The following is an 11,223-nucleotide window of genomic DNA, read 5'->3' on the forward strand; positions in this document are numbered from 1 at the left end:
ACCAGGTGCATGTGTAAACATCCTGTCTCCTCTTCTGTGACCTCCTGGCTATGTGTTCTGCTCTGCAGCAATGGGGATTGCCAGGATCTGCACAGGGGAACAGCCTCAGTAACTCCCCTTTTTTTGGACCTTGACCCATTGTAAGTGCTCAGAGAGGCTTGGCTGTGTGGGTGTGGAGCAGTGAGGTGTCCTGGGAGGCTGGTGCAGGGAGATCCCTCTGCAGGAATGCTGCTGGGCTGGGGATAACACAGGTGGGATGTGACAGCAGCCTCATGGGTCTCAAAGGATACAGAGGGCAGGGGTGTGATGCTGTGCACACAGGGACAGACTGCAGTGAGCCTGAGATTCTCCTCTCTCCCCCACCCTCCCTGCTTGAGCCAATTCAGCAACTGGAGCAACTTCTCCCTTTAACATTTGTAACATAAAATGTTTTTTATAAGAGCCTGTTCGTCTGAATCATTTTCCCTCCTCCTCACTCTCATTTGCAGATAAGAACTATAATCCCAGGGTACAGCTGAAAGTTTGCAATGCAAAAATCACAGACTGCTGAGATTTTCTTATGCCTGCAAGGGATTCTGGTAAGGATCTAAACAGTGGAAACAAGGCACAGCGATTAGTGTTTGGATGCAGGGTCATTTTTAGCTCTCTACATAGGGCAGGCAATGCCATGAGCTATAGAGCATTGCAGGGCACTGCTCAAGTGGCTGCCTCAGCAAGGGCAAGGCTGCTGTTCAGGCCATGTGAAAAGGCAGTAATGGGAGGTGTGCAATTCACATAGAAACACAGAACTAGTACAAGAGTGCACACTATTATTATGTGAAAGAGCATTAGAGCAGCAAAATTATTTTGAGGAGCTGGTTCAGTGCCAGCATATTAGCAAAACATGAAATAGTTTTACAGACATTTGCGCAAAGATGGAGAGAGAAGGGGAAAGAATGCCAAATGCAATCTGCAGGAAAAGGCCTTTCTACCCTCAGTAAAGGTAAGAGAGAGGCAGAAGGGAAGTCAGCATCAGCGAGGAGGGCACACCTCACATTGCCTTCAAAATAGAGACTTTGACACAGACTGATCAGAGAATCATTAAAGTTGGAAAAGACCTCCAAGATCACCAAGTCCAGGCTTTGACTAAACCATAGCACTAAGTGCTGTGTCCAGTCATTCCTTGAACACTTCAGGGATGGCCACCCCACCACCTCCCTGGGCAGACCATTCTAGAGTTTGAAACCTTTACTGTAAAGGAATTCCTTCTGGTGCACAACCTCAACCTCCCCTGATGCAGCTTGAGGCCATTTCCTCTTGTCTTGTCATGATTGCCTGGGGGAAAAGACCAAACCCCACCTTTGTACAGCCTCTTTTCAGGTACTTGTAGAGTGATAAGGGCTCCCCAGGATAAAAACCTCCAGCAGCTCAATGTCCTTCCTGAATTGAGGGGCCCAGAACTGAACACAGCACTTGAAGTGTGGCCTCACCAGTGCTGGGCACCTGCCTCAGCCCATTGATCCAGCCTGTCCAGATCCCTCTGCAGAGCATTCTAACCCTCCAGCACATCCACACTCCCACCCAGCTTGGTGTCACCTGTGACCTTACTGAGGGTGCTCTCCAGCCCCTCGTCCAGATAATTAATAAAGATCTTAAACAGGATTGGGCCCAATGCTGAGCCCTGGGGAGCCCCACTGGTGACCAGTCACCAGCTGAATGTGGCACCATTCACCACCACTCTCTGGGCTCAGCCATCCTGGCAGTTTTAACCCTTTAGAGAAGAGTGGGCTCCAAGCCATGGGCTGCCAGCATCTCCAGGAGAATCCTGTGGGAGACAGTATTGAAGGCTTTGCTGACATCTAGGTAGACTACATGCGCAAACTTCCCTACTAGGCAGTCACTTGGTCATAAAAGGATATTCCATTTTATTAAGTTCTCAGACTGAAAACAACTCCGGATCTATTTGCATTTTCCTACCCATCCTCATACAGTCACTTTTATTTGTCTTCAAACCACACTGACTGTTCATTCTGTTCTCACTTTCTCCTGCTCTTCTCCTAGACAAACTGGTCAGGCATCGATTTAGTGATCTTAACTGCAGCATTCAGAGGGGAAAACAATTTTGCAGGCTGAACGTCCCTCCAAGAGGTCCTCAGTCCTCCTACTTTGCCTGGAGAAAAGCATTTTTCTGGGATTTATTTTCTCCCATAGAGCAGAGAACAGTAATGTTAAATGCTTAGGCACAAGTAATTGATAAGAGAGCAGAGGCAGCTTCTCTATAAAAAGAGAAGCTCTCTCTTTCTCCTGGTGGGCATGAACAGATGCAGCCATGCTGTAAATAATTAATTGTTTAAAAAGACACATAGATCTACATTTTAGATGCAATATAGGTAAAATACACAGATAATAATATATGATTATGTATGTATACATGATAACATATTAGTAGTATCACATAGAGGTGAGTATATTTCAAAAGACTGAGCCATCCACCCATCTTCCGACTAATTTTGAGGCATCAGCCTCCTGCCCAGCAGGATCACAGGTCCCAACAGAACACCTGAGGCTTTTCTAGGGATGGAGACCAAACTCTGCAGAGTGATTTCTACCCAATGCTGCTCCACCTACTTGCTACTGAAAAAAAACCCAAAAGCAACCAAACAAAAATCCCCAAACAACAACAACAAAAATCATTTTAGGAAGCTGGAAGACGAGCAAATGGATGAAGCGTTCGGTCCTGCCCGAGGAGCCTCCGATGCCGTCGTGCCCGCACCGACTCTCGGGCTCCGCTCCGCCCGGCCGTGCCCCCGCGCGGCGCCGCCGCTCCCACCCCGCCCGGGCCGGGCTCTCCCGGCAGCGCCGCCCCGCGGGCGGGGCGGGCCGGGCCCGGGGCGCTGCGCTCGGTGTGCGGGGCGGGGCGGGAGCCGCAGCACCTCCGTGGGAGCGGCCGCGGGACGCGCTGCCCGCAGCAGGTGCCGCTCGCCCGCCAGTCCGGCCACCCCCGCGGGCTCCCGGCATCCGAACCGCGCGGAGGCGGCAGGAGCGGAGGCGGCTCCGCCACCACCACCTGTGGCGGCGGGATGGCGGAGCTCGACATCAGCGAGGAGGCAGTGATGGGCTTCCTGAGGGAGCGCGGCGGGCGGGTGCGCAACACCGAGCTGGTGAGCGCCTTCCGGCCGCTGCTGGAGGCCGCCGGGGCCGGGGAGGCGGAGGGGCGGGCGGCGCGGCGGGAGCGGTTCAAGGCGGCGGTGAACGCCGTGGCCACCGTGAAGGAGACCGACGGCGTCAAGTTCGTGGTGCTGAAGCGGCAGTTCCGCGCTGCCCCGCCGGCGGGGGGCGATGGCGGCGCCCCTGTCCCCGTTGCCATCCCCGAGCCGGTTCCCGTCCCCGAGCCGGTTCCCGTCCCCGAGCCTGTTCCCGTCCCCGAGCCGGACCCCGCCGAGACGCCCCCCGAGGAGCCGCCGGGGCCGCGGGCCGTGGCCGAGCTGCGGGGCCTGTTCCAGGGCGGCGGCGGCGGGGTGCCCCTGCCCGGGGGCGCGGCGGGGGCCCGGCGGGAGCCGCCGCCCAAGCCCTGCATGCTGCCCGTGCGCTGCGTGCCGACCCCCGCCTCCCCGGGGCCGCCCGAGCCGGCCGCCAGCCCGCTGTCCCCGCCGCCGCTGGACGAGGAGGCCGGGTCCCGCTCGCCGGGGCTGCGGAGGGGGCCCAAGAACCACCGGGCCAGCGAAGACACCGTGGTGCCCCTGGAGCAGGCGGAGCACCAGTGGCTGGTGCTGGCGGCCGACGGGCAGTGGACGCAGCAGCTCCACGGGCTGCTGCTGGGCGACGCCAGCCTGGCGGCTCGCAAGGACTTCATCTCCGGCTTCACCGCCCTGCACTGGGCCGCCAAGAACGGCAACTGCGACATGGTGACCAACATCATCCGAGCGGCCGAGAAGGGCGGCGCCCGCGTCAATGTGGATGCCAGGTCGCATGGTGGCTACACGGCGCTGCACCTGGCTGCCATTCACGGCCAGGAGAAGATCATCAACATGCTCGTCTACAGCTACCACGCCAAGATTGACCTGAGGGACTACAGTGGGAAGAAGCCACACCAGTACCTAAAGGAAGGGACATCCCTTACAATTAGGCGTTTGCTGGGGGACCCCAGCCTTTCCCAAAACATGGAACACTCCGTGCCCATCAAGAAATCTACAAAGCTTGCGGCTTCAATCTTGAGCTCCACGAGCACTTTCCTGGGAGTCATATCCGATGACATGGCTTTCTATGATCTCACCAAAGGTTTAAGGAGGCCCTCAACTTTAAACAAGCTTCTGACTGCCACTACGGGCCCGAGGAGGAAGCCAAAGATCAGAGGGGGCTTCCCTTCGTATTCCTCACTCTCTGAGGTAGCAGAGGAGGAGGAAGAGGTTGTCGTGAAGCGCAGACCCGTTTCTGAGCTGTTCTTTGGCCACTAGCCTCTGCCTTACTGTGATCAAAATGGTTTAACAGCACAGCTGCTGTCTCAGCTTTCTCTTGCAGAAGCAGTTTGGATTTTTTTGTCTCTGTGTCTGTCTTTTTGGATTTTTAACTGAATCAGTGATAGGGTCCCCATCGAAAGGCCACAGCATGAAACCCAGCCCCAGGTGCCAGTGGAAAGGGAGCTGCCAGAAAGTGCTATCCATGCTGTATGTACCATCGGGCTGATCTCTTGGTGGAGACCACAAACTTTATACTTAATGGTTGAAAAACTGAAACAGCTTGTGTGTGTGTGGACAGGTCAGAATGCCTGAGGTACAGCCTTCTTGATCTGTGTTCTTCAGCTGGAGAGCAGAAGCAAGATGAAGGATTGCATATTTTACACTGTGAACAGCAAGCTGGTAGCTGGCTACTTTAACAAGGCTTGTTATCTAATGGGATTAAATTATCAGAGGAAAGATGCATAGTTTTCTATGATGTTTCTGATTATTTTGGTAGTAGAAGAAGGATATTTCTATTTACAAAAATTGTATACTTTTTCAAAACAAAGTTTCTCACTTTGAGAGCTTCTCACTCAGTATTTCACATCAGAAATACTAACATAACAATCTCAATTGTTGCCTGATGCATTTTATTAGATAAATTACTTAAAAAGATAGACCCTGACCTTCAGCACTCATGTCACCATGACTTGTCTACCTCAGTTTGAAAGCTTGGCTAGTGGTTGAAGATTTTCTCTCTTCCTGAAGGACCTTTTTACTAGGTGGTACTTACCACATGTCTTGATGATACTGTGAACATTTAAACTTCACTGTTGTTCAATCAACTTTAGCTGAATAAAGAACCTTATTGATAGTGAAAAAATTGAACTGAAAACCTGGAAATTGGATCTGTCAGAGTTTCTCAGTAGCCAACTGGAAACAAAGTTAGGCTTCTATGTCTGATTGTTTAAAACTTGGCCCATTTTGACCTATTTACAATAAATATTTATAAACATGGGGCTATATGTAATGTTAGGTGTTTCATGATAGAACCTCTGCATGACCTCTTGAAGCAGTGTTTATCTCAACAGAATCATTGACCTAAAATGAACTCTTCTTCTTTTAAATTATAAACATAATTGTTCTATATATAGAACTACACATAGCTCAAAAAGCATGCTAACTGCATGTTAGGTTTGCAGTGAGATTATTATTATTTTAATTACTGCTTGGTTAAAGTTAATGCCAAGAGGCAGAGCTGTGAACAAAATGTCTGACTTCTGGGGCAAGCCTGCGAAACCAGCATGTTTTCTCTAAAACTGTGATAAAAACCTGTATCATTGAGAGGTGCTGAAGGTGAGAGCAATGCTGCACTGGCTCTCTTTGGGTTTCTGCACTGAAACACCAGTTTGCATGCTTTGCCTTTCCTTCCAGGTCAGTGACTTGAGGAATGTTTGTTTTTTTCTGCCTTGCAATAAACCCAGTACTTGTAATTGGTTCTAATTGGCTTGCCCTAAACACCCACAAGGAATGCTGCAGGACTGAAGATGAAGGCACTGCCCTCTTTCCTTCAGAACACTCTCCCTGAAGTTCCTGGAGTTGGTGACCCTGTGATCAGAGGTTGCAGCCAGCTCTGATGCACCTGTTCTGGGAGGAGGCTGGATTATTCTGCACCGGTCTGCTTCTGGATTGAACTAATTAAGTTGTTAAGCAGAGGTTAATGATCAAGCACCTCATGACTTCTATATCTGGAGTAGGGTTTAAAAAAAATAAAATCCAATTTGCTCTCTAGCTGTTGGTAACCATTGACCAGCGTGGTCCTTTGAGGCTGTGATTTGTGCTGCACTCTGCCAGCTTGCAGAGTTCTGGGAAAAACAGGGTTCTGTTCTAAAGAGTCTTTACAAGTGTACAGGCATAGAACATATTTTTTTCTCCCCTGAAACCACAGAAGTGTGTGTGTACATTCAAGTTACCTCTGAGGCACTGATACTGCCAGGTGAAAGTGTTCTGTTTCTGTGGGAATTGCAAACACTCCGGTTTGGCTTGGCCTTATGAGAAGTTTGTTCAATAATTATGAGTATAGGCTTGATACCTGTTCAGACAACATTGCTGAACTTTAGTGCTCATTTAGAGTCAAGCCTGCATGAGCCAGAGGCAGGGTTCAAGGATGGAGTGTTTTGTGTTTAAAAACCTCACCTGACTAATCTGGAGAGCATGGCTGTGATTTCACCCTGGGAAAGTAGGGTGAAGGTTTCATCGCTTCTCTATTGTTTTATCAAAGTCACACCTGAGATAAGACTTCATTGCAACACAACATGTATCACCAAGAAAATTCTGCATTAGTCCTTCCTCAGAGGCATGGAAGCGATGTGTGGTGTGATAGAAGATGGCCAGCAGCAAGAGCCCTCTAACAGCATTCCCCAGGGAGTGCTGCAGGCTTGGCAGGAGGCTGGTGTCACACAGCTGCTCACAAGGCCAGGTGCTGTGGGTGGGGTAGGCTGGGCCAGGCTCTGCCAGCAAGTTTGTGCAGTGACTCAGCTGATTCCTCCTCCTGGTTGAGCTGGTGAAGGCAAAGATGGTATTTAGGGAGGCTGGGATGAGTACACGAAGTGCAGTACAGCTTCAGGTGCAGATGAGTACTGAGAGGTACTGAGAACACACTGCCGTCATCTCACAGGTATGTGTAATGCCTTCAGTTTGGAGTAAAACCAGTCCATCAGCCTGGCTGTGTTTTGGGTTCCAATGTCACCCTTTAAACCGTGGGAAGGGACACTGAAGGGTGATGAGTGATCCATGAGAGTGTTTTCCCGCAAAAGGCTAAAGCAGGACTGTTCTACGAGTCCCTCAGCTTGACTGATTCTCCTTAATTCTCATTTTCAAGCCCAAATCTGTCTGGCTGAAGGCAGTAGGATTTTCACCTGAATGAATGACAGCTTTATCCAGTATGTTTTCACAGGAACGGCTGAGAGGAGAACTGGGTTCCCTCAGCACACTGGGGCAGGGGCTGTGCCACGGGCTGGGCATGCAGCCTTTGAATCCCCGGTCCAGCCCAGAGCTGCCCAAGGCACCATCAAAGCTAAGAGCAGGAAAGGTAAAAACCAAAAACCTGAGGCCCCCCTGGCTCTGCCCCTGCCCCCTGGAGAGGGCTGAGTGGTGGGGAAGGCTGGAGATGGAAGGCACAGATCAGGCACAGGGGCGGGACTCAGCCGCTTGGTATTTTGGTATTTTGCCTTGGTTATTTGCCTGCCCTCTCAGCATGTCTCAGTTTTCCTGCTATAAAATGTAGATAATCACCTTGGTCACTTCTTTAAAGTACACAGTCAGTACTGATATGCAAATTGAAATCAAGATAATGTTTTTAGGCCTGTGGGCAGCATGAGCAGTGTCATTCCCCCACCCTGTGAATGCGCATTCAGTGGAGCGCCTACACAAATGAAAACTAGCTCTGATTTTAGTTCAGCAGCACTAGGGATCAGGAAAGCTACTGTTTGCTGACCCTGGCTCAGTCTGCCTGCTAAGGATAACTTGGTTTGTCTGTTCCTTGGCACATTTTGTTCTGAGGAATATCAGCTCAAAAACCTGCTCTGAAGAGCTCTGCAAACAAACCCTAAACCACAATTTTGCACACAGGGACAGACTTTGTCCTCTTGGCTGTGGCTGTTTGAGCAGTGTGAGACAGTGTGGTTGTGGTCAGGCTCACAGAGAGTTTTGGCTGTCTCCATTCTCTTGTGAGTGCTGCACAGAAACACGGACTATGAAAACCCAGGAAACCCCATTCCTGCACTGCAGAGGAGTCTTAATGAGATTTCAGCTTCATCACAAACCCACAGTCCAGTGGGAGAGTCACAGTAACTCCAAAAGACCAATGGGAGCTGCAGCCACCAGCTGGAGGTAGAGGAAGCATTTCTAGACAGTCCCCTGATTGCCCATTGCTCATCTCTTGCTCCCTTTCTTCATGTTTCCACCATGACCTACATTCCTTGGATGTACTTGCCTCCTGATTTGCATATTAATCTGAATAAAATAGCAGCATGGCAGTTTTTGCCCTGTCCAGTAGTTTGTACTATTGTGGGACTCCCCAAATTAAGAGGTTGTTAACAGGACTTGGCCAGCATGTAGCATGGGCACAAACAGTGTGGTGTTTGTTTGCTGAAGGGGGAGAGAGGCAGAGCAGGACAGCACAGATCAAAAACTCTGTGTCCTAATGAAGAGTATTTCTATTCTAGTTTCAAGGTTTATTTCAGTAATTTATAAGACAAAGCAAGTCATAAGCACATTGAGCCTTTATACTGCCTGTGTAACCTGGAACCACACAAAATAGATCCATATTGTTAATATTAGCACAGCTTTAGTACATCTTCCCTTTCTGTGAAGAGAAAATAGAGATGTGCACAATAAGAATTATCTGGCAGTGTTCAGCTTTCACTTTGTTGGCTGAACTTCTGCTCTATGTTTGTCCCAGGTAGGGCATTACTTTTGTTCACCTGGAAGCATGAGTTCTTAGCCAAACCCAAACCACCGTTTCCCAAGAGGAAAATCATCCATCCCCATCCCTTGAGATCCTCCAGACAAGAAGAGAGACTCCAGCTGAGAAGCACAGCAAGCACTGTGGAGTCACAGCTGACACAAACCAAATAATGTTCATTTCCATTGAATAGAACCTGACACCCAAACACACCAGCCCTTGACGGCAGGTATTGGGGTGCCAGGCCTTCCCTGGTGTCCTCACCCACAGGTTCCTGCATGAGGCAGATGGTCACACCACTAAGATTCACCAGTATGGTGACAATAACAAGCTGCAGTGGTACAGACAGACTTTCTCACCATGATTTTTGTGTTGTATTTTCTTTCACCACTCTCCCATGGTAGCTTTCCCCTTTGCAACAAAGAGCTGCAGCTTCACTCCAGGCTGGGACCAGCTCCAGACCAGACCTCTCCAAGCCGCCACTGTGACATCAAGTGACACTGACCCTGGGCTGAGACCCAGAGGGGGGTCCTGCAGGCACCAGCCATGCCATCAGGAGCTGTCACAGGGCAGGGGACTCTGGAGAGGTTGTTTCACAAGTGGTTCCCTTTTGAGGTAGTTTGGGATGTTGCTCTTCCACCATGGGCTGAGCCCATTACAAAGATCTCTGGGTCTTTATTCACATTTTTAGAAATGTCTCTTATTCTCTAAATAAAGACTATCAGTGCAGCCCACATTGTCTCTCTGTGGATTTATCTATGAGATGACTCAGCTTCGAGGCTCATGTGGTATTTTAGAGTCTCTGATAACCTTTAATGCCTCTCTCATTTAGCAGTGAAATTCAAGTGCTGCTTCTTGAGAGCCTTTTGTGAACCCCAGAGGTTGCATGATTCCTACAGGCTGATTATTCTTTAATGTCTATGTGGGCTCCCTCCAGGCACAGAACATTAGCTTTGCAATGCTGCTCTGAGTTTATTTTAAAAAATTATTCAGATGGTTGCCATGAATTCTCAAAGCAGAGAGAACATCCTTCTTATTAAATACAGCTCTCACAAGCACAAAACAGATCTTTTTGCAGAGTACATCTATCTAACAGAGAACTCCTGCAGTTCTCTGTTCTTTAATTAGCTCCATATGCAAAACGCCCCAGTGAAGAAAATGAGACTGGGGTTTAGAACAAAATAATGAAAATCCTTCCATTTAGTGCCCAAAAGGCTGAAACAGCAGCTCCTGGTCCAGCAGTGACTCCCACACATTGCAGTGGATGTTAAATGCAGTTCTAAAGGAGTGACTGGGTTTAACATGTCTCAGTCACTGCCAGAACTGATCTTAGCCGGGCACTGCTGGGCTCTCAGCTGGGCAGGATGCACTGCTGCTGCTCCCAGCCAGGCAGGATGCATCGCTTCTTTCAGATGGGCAGGATGCACTGCTTCTCTCACCCGGGCAGGATGCACTGCTGCTCCCAGCCGGGCAGGATGCACTGCTGCTGCTGCTGCTGCCTCTGCCCGCTCCCGCAGCGGCACCACAGGCTCATGCTCTGCCTCGGGCAGTACCAGCCATATTCTCAGCCCAAAATCCGGCCCACCTGCTTCGCCCAGCACGACAGGAGCTGTTCTCAGAGCTATTGCAGAGTGTCCCCCTCGGCACTGGTGTGTGGGTGGCCAAGCGAGATGCAGAGATGGCTGCTGGCATCCCACAGCTCCCACGCCGGCACAGCGCGGGCAGAGCCGGGCGCTTGCGTTCTGCCTCTTAAACTCTCCCCGCTCCGCAGCCCCGCTGCTCTGCACTCTCCTGGCTGCCGCTGTCATTAATTCACGGAGACGGCTCCCCGCAGGGCTCCGGTTACAATTCTCCATGGAGCTGGGCTCACATTGTGCGTTACCTGGGAAAGGATCAGGCTGGCAGGCAGCAGCCAGGGCTGGGCGGTGGCGGGGATTCCCTGCCTGCTCTCCTGGAGGGTCAGGTACCAGGGAACTTCTTCATTCCTTGCATTTCCCCACTCACACAACCTGACTCCGTTTACATAAGAAGTCTCCCGGCACGGGGGCGTTGCCAAGGAGCAGAAGTCTCTTGCAGCTGAGGCTTTCCAGGGCTCCGGGCAGAGGTAAGTCGGTGCCCTTGCTGCAGAGGTCACAGGTGGAAGGCTGCTGAGTAATGGTATGAGCAGTAATTATATACAAGCACTGCACAGGGTTTTATTTCCATAATCCCTGTGGAGCTGCTTCCTCAAAAGAGCTCCAGTTACTGCTATTGAGAGTTCAAGTCTTGATTTTGTCTTCTGATGGTAAAGGGTCAGAAAAAACTGTGTGGAGCAGTGTGGGGTCACAGTGTTGTAAAATGAAG

General features: G+C 50.5%; 1 protein-coding gene across 1 annotated transcript; it reads left to right on the forward strand.

Annotated features, from left to right (window-relative positions):
• The first annotated feature begins 2,827 nt into the window (after window positions 1–2,827).
• On the forward strand, window positions 2,828–6,206 carry SOWAHA (sosondowah ankyrin repeat domain family member A). Its single transcript, XM_026791399.2, has one exon. It carries the CDS (start codon window positions 3,060–3,062, stop codon window positions 4,431–4,433), a length of 1,374 nt encoding a protein of 457 aa, XP_026647200.2. The 5' UTR covers window positions 2,828–3,059; the 3' UTR covers window positions 4,434–6,206.
• Window positions 6,207–11,223: the final 5,017 nt, after the last annotated feature.

The sequence above is a fragment of the Zonotrichia albicollis genome, chromosome 15 (assembly GCF_047830755.1).
Source record: "Zonotrichia albicollis isolate bZonAlb1 chromosome 15, bZonAlb1.hap1, whole genome shotgun sequence".
Lineage (NCBI taxonomy): Eukaryota > Metazoa > Chordata > Aves > Passeriformes > Passerellidae > Zonotrichia > Zonotrichia albicollis.

What these genes read in the sequence shown, in the direction of transcription:
- SOWAHA (XM_026791399.2), top strand. Translation starts at nt 3,060, where the DNA reads ATGGCGGAGCTCGACATCAGCGAGGAGGCAGTGATGGGCTTCCTGAGG.